The sequence below is a fragment of the Vidua macroura genome, chromosome 27, assembly GCF_024509145.1.
Source record: "Vidua macroura isolate BioBank_ID:100142 chromosome 27, ASM2450914v1, whole genome shotgun sequence".
In the NCBI taxonomy this organism is placed as follows: Eukaryota; Metazoa; Chordata; class Aves; order Passeriformes; family Viduidae; genus Vidua; species Vidua macroura.
In genome coordinates this window covers 973,929-995,508 of record NC_071597.1, presented here as the reverse complement: position 1 = coordinate 995,508, position 21,580 = coordinate 973,929, and the positions used below count along the sequence as shown (strand labels likewise).

The window sequence follows — 21,580 nt, the reverse complement described above, 5'->3', positions numbered from 1 at the left end:
GGCTTGGACAAACCTGGGAGAGTGGAAAGTGTCCTTGTCCAGGGCAACGATGAGCTTTAAGGTCTTTCCAAACCAAGCCATTCCGTGGTTCTCTGACAAGAGACAGACTAAGGTTGAAACTCAAGTTGTGCCTCAAGCTACCGAGTGAAGACAAGCACCACGAGATGCACCACACTGCTTCCTGTTTGAGCCTTGTTCTCTGGCCACCTGCTCCTTCCTCCAGCCGAGGATTAGACAGTTCAATCTGGCACTGAATCACTTGTCCTTTCTCCAAAGTACAGAACATGAACTGCTGAATATGTATTAGCTCTGGTTCTGAGTAATAAACCACATCAAATGACGAGAACAAACAATGGGTGGCAGTGAAAATGAGGTGGCGACATAAAAGCAACGTTGAAAAAGAAAGATCTGGCAACCTAGAATTTCATGAAATCAACATTTTCAGCTACATTTTAGGGAGAAGATCACTCCTCTGTCCTAATTGTTTGTATTAAGTCCTGCCAATCTGTCTGACTTTGGGCTGACCTGGGGGAAATAGGTGGGTGATGGTTTCTTTGTCCTACACAAGACCCCAGAGTAGTGTGGAAAACTCTGAGATCCCTCTTGTGCTCTCCTTGGATGGGGATATTGATGGAAGAAAGGGGTTTTCTCCCATACTCTGTGTTTTCATCCCCTATCCTGGAAAATATTTGGATTTTGCTGTTGGGACTTGCTGCCCCAGTCCTGGATGAGCTCAAGTGGGTTTAGGTGTTTTCTCAGAGGGCCACAGGGAGCTCCAGATTCACCCAAAAATGGGCTGTTTTTCTTTGTGGATCCTTCAGTACCAGCTCTGCTTCACATCCCACAGATTCCTGCTTCCACAGAAACAAGGTTTCTTCTGCAGGTGCCTTCTGCTGCCAACTCCATGTCCAAGGGTGTGATGGTGATCTTGCTATCAAGACTCCTTCAAAATTAGTTTATACAACCATTTCCATTTTCTGAGGAAAAATGATTGCCAGTTGCTGAAAGCAGATTTCAACACCCATCCTTTTCCCAGAAGGAAAAAAAAAAAAAAGCTTTTTTGGTTGGTTGGTTGGTTGTTTTTTTCCCTCTCAAAAGGAGGTCGTTCCAAAATAATTTGCTACATCCTGCCCAGCATGGTAAAAGGAAGTACCCAGTGCAGCTGCACCTTGTTGGTGCTTTCAGAAACAATTTCAATTCCCACTTTCTACTTAACGTCTCACCTTTCGTCTGTATCACACGCAGTTGTTCAGCAGTGGAGGCCAAGCTGTGACCTCCAACAGAGGCTTCTGTGCTGTTTGCTTCTCTTTCTCACCACAGTGCTTGGCTCGCAGCTCCTGAGCTGTGCCAGGGTCTGTGGCACAGTGTGGGCACTGGTTTGAGACCCTCCATGGCACATCCTTAGGGACTGGTGCAAACTGGGCAAATCATCCTATGTATGATTCCACCATGGAAAAGAATCACCTCTGCAGTTTCCACACTGCATGTAAGGCTTGTGTTTCCTTGTAGTAACAGAGGAGGATGCACCTGAGTTTTGATCAAGGCTTTTCCATCACTGCCTCTACAAAAAACAGGGGCTGTTTCAGCTGTCCATGGCATCCAAAGTTCAAGTGTTTTCCTATAGATATTTGAAGGACTTTCACAGAAAAATTTGCCTTCTGATGACTGGGACCAGAAGAAGACACAAGAGAAGAGACTTTTTAAACCCAAATATAAATTAGAAGGGGTGGGAGCTTTTCACCTGTGATGGTTTAGAGGCTGCTCCAGCTCCTGACAGCCAGACAGGAGACAGCTTTGGTGTAAAGCAGTCTGAGGAAAAGATGGCTTGGTATAGGTTGTACTAAAATTAACCAAGTGATTGCAGAGTCTGGAGCCACCAGATTACTTTTTCAGCCCAGCGTTTTCTCTGTACTGGCATGCACAGGGAATACCATGTGATCAGGAGATTGGCAGCTGTGTGGAGGGTTTGTATCTGTCACTTAAAAATCATATCAACATATTTTATTAGATCAGGGAGTTTCCAGGCTGGTCTGCCTTAATCGAGAGGAAGGAAGTTGTGACTTCATGTAGAACAGGGAAATTTAACTGAGGAAAAACACAATTATCCCTAAAAACACTAACGAAGTTCCCACAGTGGAAAAAATAAGAGCTATCATCTCTTCTATTAGGCAAGCAAAGAGGTTGTAAGAGAAAAAAAAGCATTCATAGAGTCCAAGGCAGGGAACTATTTTTCTTGAGGCAGTTCATGGAGTTAATATACACTGAGGAAAAAAAAAAGCTGCAGCTTTTACAGAACAAAGTGCTGGTGTGATGCGTTAAGGCTGATGCACATGGTTTCATTTCCTGGGGAGATGATTACAAGATGAAAGACATACTCCAGAGTAATATTTTTGTTTCACCTGAAACACTGTAAAAACAATGGGTTCTGGAAAAAATCCAAAATAAAGCTGCGGTGGCAACTTCAGCCTGAGTCACCACCCAAACAGTGCTTGTGTGTGCTCTATAACGTGATAGAATCACAAAGGGTTTGTGTTGGAAGGACATTAAAGCTCCTCCAGTCCCACCCCCTGCCCTGGGCAGGGACACCTTCCACTCTCCCAGGTTGGTCCAAGCCCCATCCAGCCTGGCCTTGGGCACTCCCAGGGATGGAGTAGCCACAGCTTCTCTGTGCCAGGGCCTCCTCACCCTCACAGGGAGGGGTTTCTCCCATATATACAACACAAATTTTCCCTTTATCAGCTTAAAGCCATTCCCTCCTCTCCTGACACTCCTGTTCCTGAAGCAGAGCCCCTCTCTGCTTTCTTTTAGGTCCCTTCAGATACTGGGTGGCTGCTCTGACATCTCCATACAATCTCGCTTCTCCAGGCTGAAATGCAGAAATAAAAAAAGTCAAGAGGGCCAAATAATTAGGGCAAGTTGGAGGGTTTCTGAATCTTAACTGTTTTCTCTAGGAGGAAGTTTCAGTAGGAACCACTCCCCCCCCCCAATTCTCCAATTAATCTGACACTCTGGCATCAAATACAGAGAGGAAAACCTAAGTTTTGTCCTGTTGTTAAGCAAAGTTTACCAGGAGCGATCGGAAAAGCACAAGGAATAAAGCCCAGAAGCCATTAAATACAACGGCAGGAAAGGGTGATGTAGCTCAAGTGTTTTACAAGGAGTGGGGTCATAATCGTGAAATCCTCAGCACATGCAAAAAGTCAACTGGGTAACAAAGAAACTTAATCATCTTAATGTGGCATTTTAATGATGCTGCTGATTTGCTGTGCCAATTCAGAGATAATGAGCCCCTAATGCTACAGATGTTCAGCCAGACTAAAGGAAAAAAAAAAAAGGAAAAAGGAAAGCTTTTCTTGTATGCCATTTCCTAACTATCCAATTAAACAAATTGTGAAAGCATATAAATAGTTTACCAGGTTTTGACAGCTGTTAATGGGATTCAGATGCCGAAGAACAAGAAGGGAGTCGATACGGGGCATATTGGAGGGTTCTTGTGACTACCTGGGTTTGACAGGTATTAACTGATGATTCATCGCTGTTATCCCCACAAAACCCTACAGACACATGCCAGAGCTGCTCCCCTCCCAGAATGAGAGATTCCTGTACCCAGCCCAGCCTGAGACAGAGAGTGGTGAAGCTGAAAAAGTCAGCGGAGTTTCCAAATTCAAGGCAGAATCCTGCATGTTTGTGAGAAACACCTCAGCAATGGAATCAACACACTGGGGCAAAGATAAGTCATGAATAAAAAATTTCCATTATCCTTAGTGAATAAAGAGAGTAGTGCACCCTATAGAAATTATAAACCGGGGGAAATAATTAAAATAAACAATGCTATGCCTAAGTTTTTTTTCCTCAAACAAGAGGAAAACAATTACATGTATATACTGAGAATTTGGAGACTGTAACTAATGGGGAATTATAAAATGTAAAGTGACACAATAACAGCATGAGATTTTTTTTTTTAAATGAGGCAACACTATCAGAGTTAAGACAACTTTTCTCCATGTTTTTCGTCTACTCCACTGCAGATATCCATCTAGGGAAGGGAAAGGATTTCAAGCCTTTTGGCCCACCCTAGTTTGTTTTCCCTCTGACTCCAGCCTGGGCTCCCTTTTTCCCAACAGCTTTTATGAGATCATTGTTTGCCAACAAAGAGCAAGCAATCACCTCAGAGCAGAATTAACTTCCAGCCAGACAGCAGAGACAACCACCCCAACCAGGATATGGTGACAAGAAATGCCCTAGCAGGGTGCAGACACTGGGCCTGTCCCGTTCCTCAGGTCCCTTTTTTTGTCACTACAGGCCAAAGCAGAGACTTCTACACTGAAAGTCCCAAATATTGCATTTAGTACTTGGACATATTTGCCTTTGGGTTTATTTTATCTTTGTGCCTTTTAGTATTTTCTTAGTACTGTTCTTCAATAGTCACTTCAATACAAAAAAAACCTAGTACTTATTTTGTTTAGATACTTTATAAGGCAGATGTGAGGGGTAATTCCTAAATGACCCAGTGCAGAATGCACCTGGTGGAAATTTCACTTCTAAATATAGGAGAGAAACTTTCATCATTCCCCTTTGTGGAGTGCAGGCTCAATGGTAATGAGTCTCCTTGGTTTTATTGTGACTTGAAACAAAAATAGAAACAAATCAAATTGAAATGCAGCACTGAGAATTGGAAAGAAAATAAAAAAATCAGCCAGGCATAATTTTCCAAGTGCTCAGATGTGTATTTTCTACTTCATTAATACCAGTGCCTCTCTATCATTAAAGCATAGTGTCATTTATCTAGTTGTACAATTAATTGCAAAATAACATCAACCAAACAACACACGTCGTTTCCAAGCTCATGTGAGTTGGGAAACTTGAATTATGTAACTGGCTCATCAAGCATCTTACTTAAGAAAAAAAATTTCTTATCAAGATTAATATTCCTGTGTAAATCTATGATTTCACACACAGTATTTCCCTCTCTTATCATTTTCTGCCTAATCATACTCTAGTGTTTTTCTAGGATTTTCATTCAAAAGGTTTCCAAATTATGTTGAAGTTATACTAACAGAAATAGGGGCAAAGGAGAAATATTCCCCAAAACTGAATGTTCCCAAAGCTGGAGTAAAACAGGAGAAACTGCACAGCAACACTGTGCAGTGCTGAGTTTAGAGAAGGAAATGGAATTTAACTTCATTTAACTGCATTTAAATATTCTTAACTGAAACTACAAACAGAATTTGGGGAAGCAGAATGACCTTCCCTGAGATAAATGGGACTAGGGGCTGGAAAACTATAGCTAGTGTATGCTGGAACTACCACGGGATTGTATTTTAGTTGTTTAAGTTTAAAAAGTGGCAATAATTTGCCATTTTTACTCAACTTTCTACAACCCCATTGCTGGAGGGGAGCACAGGGGGAAATGCCATCCCACATCCTCAGGCCTGCAGGGCCCAGGTTTTCCAGCATCTGTCCCAGATGAAATTTGTTTTAATTTTGACACCTGTTAAAGTTATCCTTTCAGATTTAAATATCTTTAAAGTCTCCCTCTTACAAAAAAACACAGAAGAAAATGAAACTGCACAAGCTCTTCCCTTCCTTTGCTGTGAAGATACCATGACCCAGATAAAACATTTCTAAAATTACAATTCCTTAAGTCCAGCAAGGCAGATACAATCACAACCGTTAAATCAGACTTCAATGAGACAGTTAATCAGAGAACATCTGGACCCAACAGTCAGACTGAGAAAGGCCACATGTTAAATTCAGATAATCGCTGGCATTACTTATATCAAGGGACCAATCACTAATGTGACCACTCAGGCACGGTCGACTCTGGTCAACTGTGCTTCAAATGAACTTCAAACCTGAGAAATTCAAAGTATCATTTCATTTATTCTTTGTAAATTCATCTCCCAGGAGCCTTCCTGACAATGCAATATATTCTTGTGAGAAAAATTAAATACTGAGAGAAAATAAGATAATACGAAGTACAGGGAAATCTGTGATAAATACCTGAGGAATTTTAACACATACAGGCTGAAGGCAGGAGCTTGGTTCAGGTGGTCTTGAATACCTTTAACAGTGAACTGATTTGATTGTACTATAAAAAAATTCCAAGAGTAAATAATATTGACTTAAATTTTAGAATACACCTCTGTTGTCTCCTATTTGAGGTTCTTTAATCAAATACTTGTAGCCTTCTAGAGGAGCGAGTGCATCCGCTTTGTGTTCCCTTAGTAACGCTGATCTTACAGCTCTTTCCCAGCCTAAACGATCCCAGGAGTCTGCACATCAAACCCAGCCCTCCCTGGAAGACCAGGATGGCTCAAAGCGCCCGTCCGGGAGCACCTGCAGCTCCCAGGGCCGCTCCTGGAGGTGGAGCTCCTGCACCAGGAGAGACAGGAGAGGAGCGGGGCTGGCGCGCACGGCAGGTGAGCGCAGCCACACGCTGCTCCACGGGAGTACAGCCCGGCGAGCTCCCAGTTTACGAAGTTCCTAACGCTCCTGCAGAGCAGGAGAAGGAACTAAAGCCGGAACAAGAACTGGAGCGAATGCAGCGTGATGGGAGACGGCGCCGAGGACACGGCAACGCTGGCCCGGGGAGCCCCAGGTGAAACAGGCACCGAGCACCCGGCGCAAATTCTGCATAGTTCAGTCAAAAGTCAGTCAGCAGCGAGACAAAAGAGCCATCAATTCCAATGCTCAGGGAACTATTTGTATATATTTTAGCAAAGTTTTGACTCTTGTGGATCTGTTTTCCCTTTCTCAAAACTTTTCCAGCAGAACAAACAGTGAGCCTGTCCCTTCAACTCCCATTTTGTGCCAAATGAACAGCCTTGTTTGGGGGCAAAATGTGACTCATCCCCATTAACCGATTTCCTTTTCACTAATCTGTATTTTCAAAAATAGATTATTTCCTACAATAACATGTGATTTGAGTTCCCAGAGCCGTTTTCTGAATCTTCACTTATTTTCTGCTGGGGGGAGTGGGGAGGGATCACAACTCATCTGTCTTGGACTAGATTTTATTTCGATGCCAAAGGAATAAATATTTCTCTCACCTGTAATTTCAGGGAATTCTTTTGTATGGATCCAAGATACACATTGTAGAACAAGTGAAAAAAAAAAGGGGAGGGTTTAAAAGTTATGGAATGAAGGCCATCATCTATTGAATAACTGTGCATCCATCCTCTTTTGAGCCCTTGTTCTGTCTCAAAGCTTCCACTGGGAGTCAGGATATCTCAAAAGTAAATTCTATTTTCTAATCACTATAATGGGTTAATTAGAATGAGAAATAGCAGCACTTTTTTATTATCTCCAGGCAATCAGAGTATCCGAGTGTCTGTGTCAGTGCTGAGTGCTCAGGATAGTCCAGCTGATGTCAATCATTTACAGGCTGGGTGACACCACCGCCCCGTTGATGTCACCGAGCGTGCCTGGCAGCATTCCTGCCGCTGACGGCACAGTCTGAAGAGTTCAAACAAAGTCAAGAGGATCGTTTGTTGATAAGGAAAACGCGGCTTTCAGTCCCAGTAGAGCCCCCAGAGAAGCCTGACCTGTTCAGCACAGGCTCCTTGTTGGGTTTAACACTAGAGAAATCCCCTTGCAGTGAACTTCTGCTGATGTTGTGAGATAACCCCAAGTCCCATGAGCGCCGGGGCTCGAGCTGGGCTTGGGAGATGAAATATTCTGATAAAAAACGGCACTTCCTTTCCAGGCAGATAAGTGCGTGTTCTTGCAGCACCGCTGGAACCTCGCTGAGCGCCCCAGTGAGGCTCTGTCACCTCTCCTGCCTCACTCCAGCCTTTCAACCGCCCCCCTCACACACCTCAGTGCAGCAGCAATTAACATCCATAAACCACAAATGTGGCTTTTATCTCTTTTTAGCTCACAACCATGAAAGCTTGCTGACATTCATAACACCCCAAAAGTTGTCTGCCTCAACAGCTGAGAGAATTAAGACATAATTAAACATTCATGCATGACTGCGACTCCCAGAGGAAGAAACGTGGCTTTTTAAATTTAATTTTTAAATTAAAGATGTGTCAGCTTTGGCCACCAAAGGTAACAGTGTTGGGGGCACATAAAGAAACAGGGGAAATCAAGAGCTTCCCCCCGCTCTCATTGCTTGTCTCTTTTCAGACTAGACACAGGAAGCACCATGGGAACAGTGTATTTTTATGGTTGCAGGCAAGCATACACCATGTGCACCACAGCGTGCAGCTTCCAGTCCCTTGAGGCAAGAAAAGGGGGTTTTGTTTCTTTTTTTTTTCATTCTTCCCCATCAAGCTTTTAATTACCATTTTACTATAGCCTGCTGCCTAATTGTTTGCCCGATCCATAGCACTGATCATCATGGAAGCCTGTTTAACAGGGGGGTGGAGTAGGACAAGTTGAGTTGTTTCCATGGAATGGCATTTCACCTGTGTCAGGACACACATAAAAAACACCATAAGCTGGTGTGTTTGCACAGGCTCAGGGAAGGACAAATACAAAACTGCTTGCTGGAAAAGTGGATTTTTTTCATGCAAACTGAGCTCCAGTGATGGTGTTTCAACCCTATACATTAATTTAGTGCTTTTATTAACTGTCTGTAAGATTTTAAAAGGATCCCAGCACGACTTCTAGCATAAAAGGCTCCACCAAACCAAGTCAGACAATATCTAGACTTAAACAGGTCCAGCTTCTGCTCAAAGCCTCAGAATAATTCCCCACAACATACTCACAGTGTCACCCATGAATAATGCAAGAATCACAAAAACACATAGTCCAAGAAACTGGAAGATTCCTACTCACTACGGATGGCTGACAAGACATGGAAAAACCAGACATAATTGTGCTGAAGAAAAACATGTTACAGGCATACTAAGGCAGTGGAAAGCAGGTTATCGAAGGCCTGATCTCTCTCCATGAGTCAGTGGCCTCGCGTTCCCATGATGGCCTTCAGCAGATGGAACAAACCCCGGGGGCACGGATCGTGTGGGGGTTCAGGAGAGAAAAAGGAGAGGTTTCTGTGTCGCAGGCTGTCATCAGCGATGAATTGGGAAGGTGCTGGAGTGGAATTGCTCACTCACAAACATGATTAACATGTATGAGAACCACTTAAGCATTTTTCATTATTTCTATTTAAATTTGTTATAAAATGAGGGGATTAGTGATCGTGTCAATGTGCCAAATAAAGAAATGGAGATTTTTGGTTTTTATTAACCAGTAGGTTTTTCAGGTGTAGGCAGGACATAATCCTTTTTCCAAAAGCCACCACCAATACAGATGATATTTCTATTCTGTGATCCTGGAGAATATTATATATTCATTTTACCAGGGTTAGTGATCCCCAAAAGATAATCCTCCCACTAGGACAGCACTGTCAGAATGTGGTTTCATTTATAGAAGTCAGACAGTAGTTAGTGACCCACGAGGACTGCTCAGGGACTAACAGAGCTGCTGCTATTTTATAGAGGGCATGACATGAAAGCTGAGATTATTTGTGAATTTCAGTCTCCAACAGCAACTGAACTGGTGCTGTTGGGAGGAAATTTAAGTGCACCTACTACTGATCGTTGCACAGCCTGGAGTACTAGCACAGCATAATACGAGGACAGCTTAAATATTTAAGATTTAATGTGCTTCCGGTATCAGAATGACTGCAGAGAACAGTGTGTGAAGCACTGAAGCAAACACAATGTATATTTTATTTTGTAACATTTCACATGGAGATGCTGGAGGTAACTTTTTTGTGCATTTGAAGCAGCTTTCTCCTTGCAGTTGTGGCTTTATTCCTACAGTGAGCAGCAAGGAATGGGGCACTGTGGTACTGAAGGTTCATACTCACTTTATAATGAATGAGCTCTAATGGTAAGGGAGGCTGCTGGAGGGGAATGATGTTTTATTGATATTTATAGCATTGTCTTTGAGATGTAAATTTTCACTGTTTGCATTCCAGAACAAATGGTAAAGAGACTTTAAGAGATCAGCAGCAATATAAAAAATGAATGCTAAGAGCTGTACTGACACAGTCTCTCACGTGTCCAAGTTGTTCCTGACTTAAATGTATGGAAAAGAGGGTGAGAAATGGTACTGCAGGCACAGGGCAGCCAAAGAGCAGGAAAAGGACTTCATGCCTGGACACTGCATACGAACAGCATGGACATGGCTCCTGGAAAGTGAAGGTGGGAAGAAGCTACAGCAACTCCTCTCAGGTGGTCAGTACTGGGGGGTTTGGGAAAGAAACCCTGTCCTGGCTTCCTGCACCCACAGCTCAGTGAGCAGGTGGAGTGAAGGGCTGGGACCCTGGGAAAGCACAGGGAGAAGCGAGCTAGTGAGAGTGGAATTGGTGCAAGGGGTGGACCAACAGCTGGAGCATGGCTGTGAATATTTTATGTCCTGTGGGATCTGAGAGATCAGCTGCCTTGGATGTAGAAAATGCTCAAGTCTTCCATATTCTGTCTATTCTATTAAACTTCTGTATTTAGGGTAAGCAGAGCAGAACTCACCTGCCCAAGGCAGGCTCTATTTTGCAGACATCTATAATGAGCTAATCTCGACTGCAGAGTCCTGCTAAGCAGCAGCTGCTCTGGGGACACAAGGCTTTTCATCCTAATCCAGACACCCAAATTTGGTCAGAGAACCTGTGTGATGTCTCTCCATAAATTGTCCAGAAAGGCCAGACACCAGCAGTTCCAGATACTGGCACTGTAGATCCTTGAGTGAGATTCATCTCACCGCTCCCTTGAGTGTTTTATGTTTGCTTGCAATTTGTTAACCAATAAAAACATTTGGTCTTTAATAATGCAAGAGCATAACCTCTGCAAAATAATCACATTAACATTAGAGGGAACAACCAAAGCTACTTGCACAGCCAAAACACATAATTCTTTAGTGAATTACTTGATTCATGTGCTATAAACTCTACCTCAAACTCCTACCCAAAGCCACAGCCGTAATTTCCCTTGATGCTGCTGCACTGCCATGGACCTGTGTCACAGAAAGGCCCTGTGAAATTGGTAACACCATGTGTGCTGTCCCCAGGACACGTGCCCCACATCCTCCACCAGGCACACTCCTCACTGGTTGTGGCTGAGGCCCCTGGCACAGATGAGCACTCTCAGATCATGGGCAGGAACTGTTGTTAATGCTGAGATTTCAGTTTAGAAGCTTCTACAGCACAGAAGAAATTCAACACATGTAAACCCCTGAGCTCTGTAAGATTGCCAAGTTTCAGGAGCTGCTGCTGTTATCTTCTATCTATAAATGAAGAGGGCCTGCTGGTTTTTAAAGACAGTACATATTAGTTTATTATTTCAATTAATCCCTATGTTTTCTCTCAGACCTATAGGAAGGGTATTTTCTTCAACAATAAACATTGAAACTGACCAACCCCCCTTTCACCCCCAGTTTAAAATACAGCATTGCTGCTAATGTTTTAAATTTTACAGGTCTGAGTGGTCCTGTGAATTCGAGATAACTTGTTCTTTCTTTCAAAAAAAGGAATAAATTATCAAGTTATTTTTTAGGTATGAAAGTACTTAGCAGCATAAATAAAAATTGCAGTCCTAACACAGGATTTGCCTATGCAAACTGCTCTTAGGAATTTGTTACCACACACATTAGAGGCTCACCAGATGCACTTGCTCTTTTATCTTCCCATCCATACTTCACAGATCCTGTAAAACTGACCTTGCTAAAATGCACGTGAGGTTCCCTGATGGAAAAGTGTTGCTCCTCTTTAGAGTGTGTTGAAATGCTCCAAATGAATTGTATTGCTATTCCTTTTAAAGGCATGCTCTCATAGCATAATCAGATGAATAAAAAGACAAAATACAACTATTATTTATCAGAATTCCAACTCTACTTTACCTCCTGCTTCTTCATTAGACTGATTGTGTTCCTTCATATCTTCCACATTATCCATGCTTTCCATTTCCTGGGATTTGTTCAGATTACAGTCTGTCAAATCCTCTTGTTCCTCTGGAAAAAAAAAAAAAAAAAGGCAAAAAATAATTAACTATTTATTCTCCAAGAATATTTCCAGGTGATTTCCTCAAAATAAGCACCTGCATACTCCCTGCACTGCTGACAGTACCCACAATGTTATTTCTACAGATGCACTGGTTGCACTTTGGGGAATGATTTCACTTCCCAAAATCCTACACAAACTCTCACACACACCTGGAACACATTTTCAGCTTTTGCTCAGATCTAAATATTCTGGAGGTTATTCTAAATGGCAGCAGGAATAAAATCCTGGATATCTAACTCTATCATAGGCGCTCTGACAACTGCTGTGAGCAGGGATGGAGCTCCTTGGAGCAAGGCAAAGGAATCACAGCTCCACTTTGTTCTTTTGGGCAAAATATTAATCATTCGGGCCTTAGGCCAGAAAACTGCTCAAGCACATGTAATCAAGGCCTCTTTGAACCCACTTGCACTTCTCTGCTTATTCCATGTGTGTATTTTTAAATATCAACATTATCATGCAGACCAGCATCCCAGAGATCCCAGCCTCTCTACTTGGAAATAAAGACACATTTTTAACTGTAGTGAAATTTATTCGGGTAAAGTGTTTCAAATAAAGCCTCTTTCATTAACCCCACAATGCAAACTAGCTCCATATTATGTGTATTTCTGTAAATTTCAAATCAATATTTAATTAAAAAACAGTGGGTTTTTTTCCAAACATTATGGGAATTTTTAAAATTTACAGTAATACTGTGAAATTGCTGGTAAATTCTTTAACCTACTGACAGCTGGATGGTAACACCTCTGATCCTTCTCAAGCAAAATATTACATTGGAGCTGAAAAGAGGCTCAACCTTTTGATTAACAAGAAAGTGAAACACTTGTCAAACTCACTCAGGAGGTTTGTTTTCATATTTTTAGAAATGCAGTCAACCAAGAGAATTGTATTATTCTTGCTTCCCTAATCAAAACTTCCAGCTTTCTCCTGAAAATATTTCCTTTCCTCCTATAAAGTCCTTTTTTCCCACTTCATTATGATTTTCCAGTATTATATTGAACTTCCACGGTTTTATTTAATCTCTAAAATTTACTTTTTTTGCCTTTAATGCCCCCTTTGTACTTTTGACTGTTATTCAGTGTCCTGGGACCCTAAACCAGCTGTAATTCCTGTCTTTTTCTCCATTTAAATATAAAATTGTCAAGAGAGGGTGGAAGATGAACACAACTGAACAGCACAGTACCTGCAGCTATGGGCTGTTCCTGAGGGTTACTGAGGTCCATCCCGGGCTGTGAATCTGCAAAAAAACAGAAAAGCAGCCTGAGGTGTCTAATATTTAGAACAGTTCACGACACAGTTGTTACAATCTTATAAATTCCTGTTTTCTTGGCTGAAAGTAAAATTGAAAACGAAAACATTTCAAAGAAATAAAAACCAAATTAGTATAATGCTTCACTTCTTTATATCCTGAGCACTGGCCTGTGCCCAGAAAAGGGATTAAGTATGATTTTCTAACTTCAAAAATTATAGAACAGAGTACCTTATGCTTTCGATTTACTCATCTAGTACCCTGTGAGCACAGTGCAGCCGTACTGTGAAGTTAATTTCTCTAAAGCACAAAGATATTTTTACATTCCTTTTCCAACACAAAGGGAAACCCCCATTATCTTCACAAGATCTACTTGGTTTTCATGGGAATGCAAGTCTAATTCCCACTGAGAAATTCCAAAAGGGATCAAATGCTAGGAATTTAAAAAACTTTTCAGACGACTACCCGTGCAGCCCGGTTCCCCAGTGTGCTGGGGGCTCAGCAGAGCTCTGAAGCCAGCACAAGCTGCAGGTATTCCCATTCCCCACTCCAGTGCCCGAAGTTCAGCTGTTGGGTTGAATTGGAGGCACAGACCTGAGCTGTCCCGTTATGTCTTTACTTAAGGCCTCCCTGCCTTGAGATTTCATTGCTAGGAGGCTGAATTCTTAACACAGACACAGTTACCTGCTTCCTTCCTCCTTTCTTTCCTGTAGCTTTTTCCCCCTCTTTATTTTTTACATGCCATAATATCTTTTGTCAGCTTTGAACCTAAATAATAACAGTTTCTGGACCAGGAAAATTTTTTCCTGGCAGTTACATAACAGAAACACCCAGGCAGCGGGCATGAGGTGTTAACCACGGGTGACATTTACCCCATAATTATCTGTCTTTACCTCCTCTGCATATGGAACTTTTTTGTGGTCTCTGCAACGTTAAAATATAAAGCTCTGGTAACTCTCCAGCGAGGCAGCATGGTATCAGAAGAGGTACTCCAAAAAAACTGCATGAATAGAGGGGGGGATAATGTGTGCAACGAAATAGAGGCCTTGCATCATAAAGATAGTCACAGAATCAATGACAAAAAGTTCAGATATTTACTGAATCGATATTTTGAAGTGAATAAGAAAGATCAAGGAACTGTATAGTTATAGTCCTTAATTTCTCATTTTCATTCTGTTATGCCAGGAAAATTGAGGTACAAAGAAACAAATGGGCCAATTTATACAGCAAATAATGATGAGAAAACATCGGTAAATTCTGGGTAAATGAACAAAATTTTCTCTAATATTGACTTTAACTTTACATTGCAATAAGTTGCCCAGAGAAGCTGTGTCTGCCCCATTCCTGGAAGTGTTCAAGTGATCAAGGCTGGATGGGGCTTGGAGCAACTTGGGGTACTGGAAGCAGTCCCTGCCCATGTCTGGGGGTGGAACTGGATGAGCTTTAATGCTCTTCCATCCCAAAACCTTCTGTGATTCCATAAATACAGACACTTAAATTACACAATTTGTAATTCTGCACGTAATTAAATGAAATCTCCCTTATTCTGCAACATCTGATTTTGGTTTTAATTGCATTCAGAATCCCTGCACAGTTGCTCCATTTGGGTGATGGGGGTCAAAGCCCCAGGCTGAAGCCCCAAGGTGCCGTTGAAACCTTGGCAGCAATTCTGCGTTCCCCTGAGCTCCCAGGAGGTCATGGAGGAAAAAACTAGAACCCCTACATGACTTCTTGAATTCCAATAGTTCTACATATATTCCTGGATAACTATATATTTTTAGAAACCATTGGATTCCTCAGGTTTCCCTGGCAGCTGCAGGAAAACTTGCTGGAGAATGGCACTGCCTGAACCCCACGAGAGCCGAGCAGGACCTGCCCAGCCTCCTGAAACCCTCATCTCCTCCCTGCTGAGATGGAGTCTGTGAATTTATTCAGATTTTGTTGAACACAACAGTTGCATGCCCATGATGGCTGCTGGGCAGGATAACCCTTTGGAGGAGATAAGAACAATGACAAACAATGTTTCTCTTCTTGCTTGAGAAACGTCCTGGTCTTTGTCTCACTTTCAAGCCTCCAGCCTCCCCTCACCAGCACCTGGTTTCTTTACAGCATCAGTCTCCAGAAGCTTCTTAGAGCCTTAGAGATATCTTCATATTTAACCTCAGATCTCTTTCCTGACTATCCTAAGTCCTTAATGGTGACAGGAGAACATGTGGGTAGATTCCACCCCTGATTCTATACCAATAAGGTTATTTTTCTACCAAATGTTCAGAAAAACACAAGGCAGGAAATCACTTACAGAACACGTTTGTCTTCCCAAGCTTCAAAGAGCTCCACTGGCTGGGGTGCATGGGAAGGGGACGCCCGTCTCTGTGTGCTGCAGCTGAGGCACAATGTGCATTTACAAAGCAGAAGTAAAATTCATGTACTTTCGAAACCAATCCTTGGCCATCCTGTGTTCTACACCAATAGGCAAAGGGAGCCAAAATATTCAAATAGCTTGCTAAAAAAGTGCTGTGGTATTTTAGTATGCAACACTAATCATACTTTATCCTGGTATTTGACCAGAAGAGCCAAGCAGAAATTTAACCCCCCAAAAATGGATATTTTTCAAATCACTGATGACCTTGTTTCCTTTCTGTCCTTAATACAGAATGGGAGGTATATTTTGAATTATTATAATTTCACCTGTTTGTCCCCAAAATGAAACCAGAATGCTGCCTTTTTCCTGCCGGCTGCACTTTTCAGCTCAACAGCACAGGGAAGGAGACACCTTTGAAAGTCCCATCTGCTCTTAGTCCTTCCATCACAGAGTATGGAGCAGAAACAGACAGTTTCCTTGTCAGAAGTCAGTGCCTTCACTATGTACACCACTCAACCTCTTCCACTCCAACAAGTTTTTCACCTTCAACCCACACTGGGCCATTAAGGAGAGAAATTCTAGCTGATGTCTTCACTGAATATACTTCTTCATCATCCACAGCCTCCATAGCTTTCTGAAGAAGGCACCTGGGCCAAGTAAACTCTTTATGGGGTCTCTGATACTTTGCTGCTCTTAAGCTCCATGCAGTGTGTGAAACGTCATGGGCATTTTAAGTGCACCTGTCATTTTGGGAAGAAATCCTGATCAGCACTGATATTATACACTGATCAGCAGTGTATAATTAAGGATATTTTTTTCATATTGGTGCATACAACCTCCTAAACCCAGCAGAATAATTCAGCGATTCAATATAGGATATCCTGAATTATAGACTGTCCTGAGTCAGAAGAGAGCCACTAGGATCATCAAAGTCCAACTCCTGATCCAACCTGTTGATCCGAGCCCAGAACCTGGAGCTGACAGCTCCAGCTGGACAATTCTTTTGGTAGTCACAAAACCAAACCACTCACGGAGAAATACAATCAAGTTAACGACAAATTTTGGTTCAAACACCCACTCTTGCCAGGGCCTGTCTTCTCCTCTGAGACCCTACCAAACCTCCATGCACTGGGTGTGGAAAATCCAAGTCAGCCGTGTTATCCCTCTGTCCTCAGGGCACGGAGATTTGTCCAAGGCCCATGGAAACACTCCTGAAAGTTACTGTATCCAAGGATAAGGCATTACAGCACTGTTGCACTAACTTCATCCCCCAGTCCAGCACCCTCAGGCGCATTAATGGATCCTCATCATCCTCAAGTGCAGACCCAAAACCTGAAGGATCATTTCCATATTCACTTTGAGCACACAAGAAATAAGAACACCAAAGAAAGGACTTCTTAGATAACCTCAGTTATAATGAAAAGTTGTTATTTTCTAATTGCAGACTATTCCAACACACCTCACAAACTTTCCCTCCCAAAAAGACAGCAATCCAAACTCGATCAGGAAAATGAAGCTGCATATTTAAGTGCCGAAGTGCCTTCAAACCCATTCTTTCAAATCATTAATTACTTCTCTCCAACAGCAACATTCTCGATTCAGTCAGATTCAATGAGTGATTATTTACCGGAAAATAGTTAAAAAGCCTTCAGCAAAGGAAAATGCATTTTTAAATAGCCATCTGCAGCTAACTTAAAATAATCAAAACCCTCAAGTCATTGAGACAGAGTAGAATCTAAACTGGAGTCCTTAAAGCCCTGAGCAGAAGTAAGAATCTCCACCTTTGAAATAAGAAACCAAGTGATGCTTTGCCAAGCTTCTTTGCCAGGATTGTTAAAAACACCAGAAATACTGCTTTTCTATGACAGGTAAGTATTCCAGAACCCAATATTAACTCCCAGATCGGTTTTTGCTGGCTCTGAATATTATGGGCATGTTTTACAGGTGAAAAGAAAGAAGACATCCTTGAATTCGTTAAACCCCGGAATACGAACAGCAGATAAAGCGCGCTCTAAACCCTGGCTTTATCACGCGCTTTGTGATATCTCTGAAATTAAACAGAGAGGGGGCAAAACGCCCCGTTCGTTTCCCGTTTAATTGCTACACGCGATTCGATTTCTTTTCCGGAGCCTGCGAATTGTTTGCAGCAAGCGCTGAAGAAGCGGCTGAAAGCCCTCGGGCGATGGAGCCGCTGCGGGCCCCGGCAGGACAGAGGGTCCGGGGTAAGAGCGGGGTCGTTTCTCACCTTCCATGCTCCGTTCGCGGGTCCCAGCTCCACCTGCCCGCCCGGGCTCGGGACTGCCAGCGGAGCGCACCGGCCTCGCCTCCCGCCCGTCACCGTGACATCCGGCTCGGTGCTCGGCGCTCGGCGGGCGGAGAGCGGCGCCGGGCGGCGGGGAGAGGAGCCGACCCGGTCCCGGTGCCGGGTCCGGACTCGCCTGCCTTGGAGCCGCTGCTGGTGCCGCTCGCAGGGGACTCCCGCCCCTCGGGAAGGGCAGCGGCAGGGCAGGGAGGGCACAGCGCCTGTTTTGGGAGATCGGGGGAGCCCCCAGCCACTTTTGTCCCCAGAATGGGCACACCTCGGACTGTGTGTTAAAGTTAAATGGCTGAGATAATAGTAAAGAGAACTTAGGTTGAGATGGTTTTCTTAAGAAAACAATGTTGCTATCTAGCAGAAAATCAAAGTACAAAGTTCTTCAATAAAATAAAACAAATATGAATTTCAAAGTCCTCTAGTACAGACTCCAAAAAGAGGCTCATTCCACACTGGGCCTGAACAGAGCTTTGAGAGAATATTCCTGCTGGGGCAGGGGGTAGCAGCAGGTGACATTTAGAGATCACTTCAGGCCCAAAACCAGTTAATGAAGTGAGAAGTGAAATCGGGATCTGAGCTCATCACTTGGATCCAAACCCAAAGGCAGCACAAATTATCATAGATCAGGAGCAGGATAACAACATGGAAACATGATTCTCCTACTCACTTCCTGTGTGGTGCCAACGGCTGCTTCTTACACTGTTGCTTTTCCATTGCTTGGAAAAAAGATTCTAGAAATGTGTAAAAAAGAAAAAAATAAGTGGGATAATCAAGCAATTCTTGGCTATTCCAGACAATCTCTGTAATCCCCTTCCAGAGTCATTTAATAATTAGGCAGGTTTCCTGGTTCTACAAATTTTAAGAAAGTCCTAGGATTGCTGTGCAGCAATCAGAAACCTCTGGTTTCCATCCCAGGATTATCCACGGCCATTTTCTCTTACTGCCAGATTTGTTCTCTGATTTAAATCCCTACTTTCCCACATGTTTACCCTCAGAGAAACAATTGTATCTTCACTCTGTTTTTATTTTATTTTAAGGGCACAAGTCACACAAGCCTGGTTTTCCCAGCTTATAAAAATGCCCCAGTGCTAATTGTGACCCTCCTTAGTGTGATCCCACCTTTGGATCACTCACCTGAAAGATCAGAGACAGAACTTGTGGTCTGCAGGCTCCCCAGAGCCCTTCAACAGGTCCTTTACCTGACTCTGCACTCCTGGAAATCTTTCTACATATTTCCTAGGATAAAATATTCAGCTTTTTAATGTCTCACTCCATGATCAAGTTTACAACTGCAGATTTTTGTCCTCTTCTATAATTTCCTACTGATACTCTATTAACCAACCCCCCCCCCAAAAAAATCCCAAAAAAACCAAAAAACAACCCAACCCCAGTAATCCAGGTTTTAAACACAAATATAAATACCCGAATTCACATTTTGTCCTATTAAATCCTCCCTGCAACACTTTCTGTTCTTAAAAATAACCCATTCCCTTCTCCCCCACTAAAGCTTACAATTCTATAAGGAAAATTTACCAGTCTGGGAGTTAGAAATATTATAACATTGAAAATAAATGAGTCATTTGGCTAAAAACACTGACTATGAGTTTATAAAGAAGCAAAACTGCAGCCAAAGCTTTATAGTAGAGATACTATTTCATAATAATTAGCAACCTGGGGACTGATGGGCTGTGCAGGACCTGAAAGGAGCTATAAACATTCTTAGGAACTGAGGCTGCTCGGGCTGAAATATGACTCGTTTATAGCAGACACGTTACAAACTGAATCATTTTGCCTGCACAGTGTCAGCATGAAATGTTCACTTTGAGTAAAACTGAAAGCGTTCAGCACGTGGGAACGTGGGATCGTCTGAGGTGGTCCCGGTTCTGACCTGCTCAGCAGCTCAAGGACATTAAAAATGAAAACCCTGACACAGTTCTTACACTTTAACTGACCACTTGAGTCAATGTGTTGGTCTAAGGAAGAAGAAAGCTTGACTTGAACTGTTTTCCATCAATAACTCCATACCTCCTTTTTCACACTTTTATTTTTGTATTTTTACCAATTTTTTTTTCTTTATTAAAGGAAACTAATAACTTAAGTGCTCTTTTTACATAGAAACATTAAAACTTTCACAGCTCTCTGTAAGAATAACTCTTATTCCTATACTGGTTGGTTCCATATTTGTTATGCAAATACTATGACATCATTTTTGGACACCAGCATGGTCTGTTGTGATAAATATGATCTAGGTATGTAGAATAAATACTATTTTGCTAATTTCCAGAGTCTTGGCCACCGTTCTGGTCTTGAGTGTCTAGGAGTGTGCAGGGCGGTCAAGTGCGAGGACCCTCCGTGCCCTGTCAGCAGCTTCTGGAGTGCTTTTGTATCACCTGCTCTAGAAACAAAATAGTTACATGTTTAAAAGTTTCAAAGACATAGCAAGTTTTCCAAAGCATGTAACTGGCTTGAAAGTCACTTGCAGTGATACTGTGGCATTTGGCTTCATTTTCGAGCCAACGCTATTAGCCCGGCGCTTACTTTCGCCTCAACAAGTGGCAGAATCACGGAATCCTAGAGGAGTCTGGATTTTAAAAACCACCCAGCTCCACCCCTGCTATGGCAGGGATACCTCCCACTACCCCAGGTTGTTCCAAGCCCTGTCCAGCCTGGCCTTGGACATTTACAAGGACAGCTTCCCTGGTAAATCCATTCCAGGGCCTCACCACCCTCACAGAGCAGATTTTCTTCCCAATATCCAATTTGAATCTCCCCTTTTTAGCTGAAGCCGTTCCCCTTGTCCTATCACTTCAGACCCTTGTCCAAAATCCCTTTCCAGCTCTCTTGGAGCCCTTTTAGGTGCTGAAAGGGACGTTTTTTTGCATTTAAGTGGAAAAATATGTGTCCTGTAATGACTTTCTACAGAAACCTGCAGCTGGAGAACAGCCAGTACTCACAGCCCGTCAGAAGGAAAAGCCACAGGATGTGCCCAGCTCTTACTTTCAGTCTTTCTCACAGCAAGTGACAGAAACACAGAATGGTTTGGGTTGAAAGGAACCTTAAAGCTCATCCAGTTCCCCCCCCTCTCCCCCTCCATGGGCAGGGACACCTTCCATAGCCCAGGGCAGGTTTTCAGCACTGACGGACAAAGCCGTGACAGAGCCTCTTACCCCCTTGTCCCCCTGTACTTCCCTCTCCTTGTCCCACAGCCGGAAAAATCACTTTAAAGTCAAAAACACAGCTCACTGCGCACTGTGGAGGAGCGATGTGGGGCTGAAGGGCGACAACGGGAGCGGAGGGGGCGGCCGGGGCCGACCTTCGCTGCCAAGCGCCTCAAGGGCCCGAAAGCGAGGGGAAAAAAAAAAAAAACTAAAAAAAAAAAAACAACCCTCCCCACAACAAAATACTGTTTAAAAAACTCCGCGGAGTGCTGTCGAGGAAACAGAATGCTTTAAAAACAGTATAAAAAGCACGGGGTGTGGGCGAGGGAGCGGAGAAGGAGCGAGGGACGCCGGCGGGGGCACCCCACCCTTCCCGCCCTCAGCCCCTGAGGGGAGGAAAAAGGGCGGGAAGCGCCGTGCGCGCGCGGGGATGGCGGCGGCGGGAGGGGGGGGGGGGGGGGGGGGGGGGGCCGTTAGCGCCCCCTCGCGC

General features: G+C 43.2%; 1 protein-coding gene and 1 long non-coding RNA gene across 3 annotated transcripts in view; both read right to left on the bottom strand.

Moving 5' to 3' along the window:
- IKZF3 (IKAROS family zinc finger 3) overlaps positions 1 to 18,659 on the bottom strand; it is a 34,286-nt gene extending 15,627 nt beyond the window's left edge. The window contains exons 1-3 of the mRNA XM_054000186.1: positions 18,600 to 18,659; positions 13,191 to 13,244; positions 11,848 to 11,958 (exon numbers count right to left, since the gene is read on the bottom strand). Coding sequence (XP_053856161.1) covers positions 11,848 to 11,958; positions 13,191 to 13,230 — 151 coding nt within the window. The 5' untranslated portion in view covers positions 13,231 to 13,244; positions 18,600 to 18,659. The remainder of the gene's footprint in view (positions 1 to 11,847; positions 11,959 to 13,190; positions 13,245 to 18,599) is intronic.
- Positions 18,660 to 19,081: 422 nt separating this feature from the next.
- Positions 19,082 to 21,465, bottom strand: LOC128819821 (uncharacterized). Of its 2 annotated transcripts, none has more exons than XR_008440751.1 (3): positions 21,100 to 21,465; positions 20,199 to 20,327; positions 19,082 to 19,168 (listed from the first exon to the last, which is right to left on the bottom strand). It is a non-coding gene; the product is annotated as an uncharacterized LOC128819821 (long non-coding RNA). The 2 variants fall into 2 exon arrangements; XR_008440752.1 differs by having other exon boundaries at positions 20,199 to 20,322.
- Between the last annotated feature and the right edge of the window lie 115 nt (positions 21,466 to 21,580).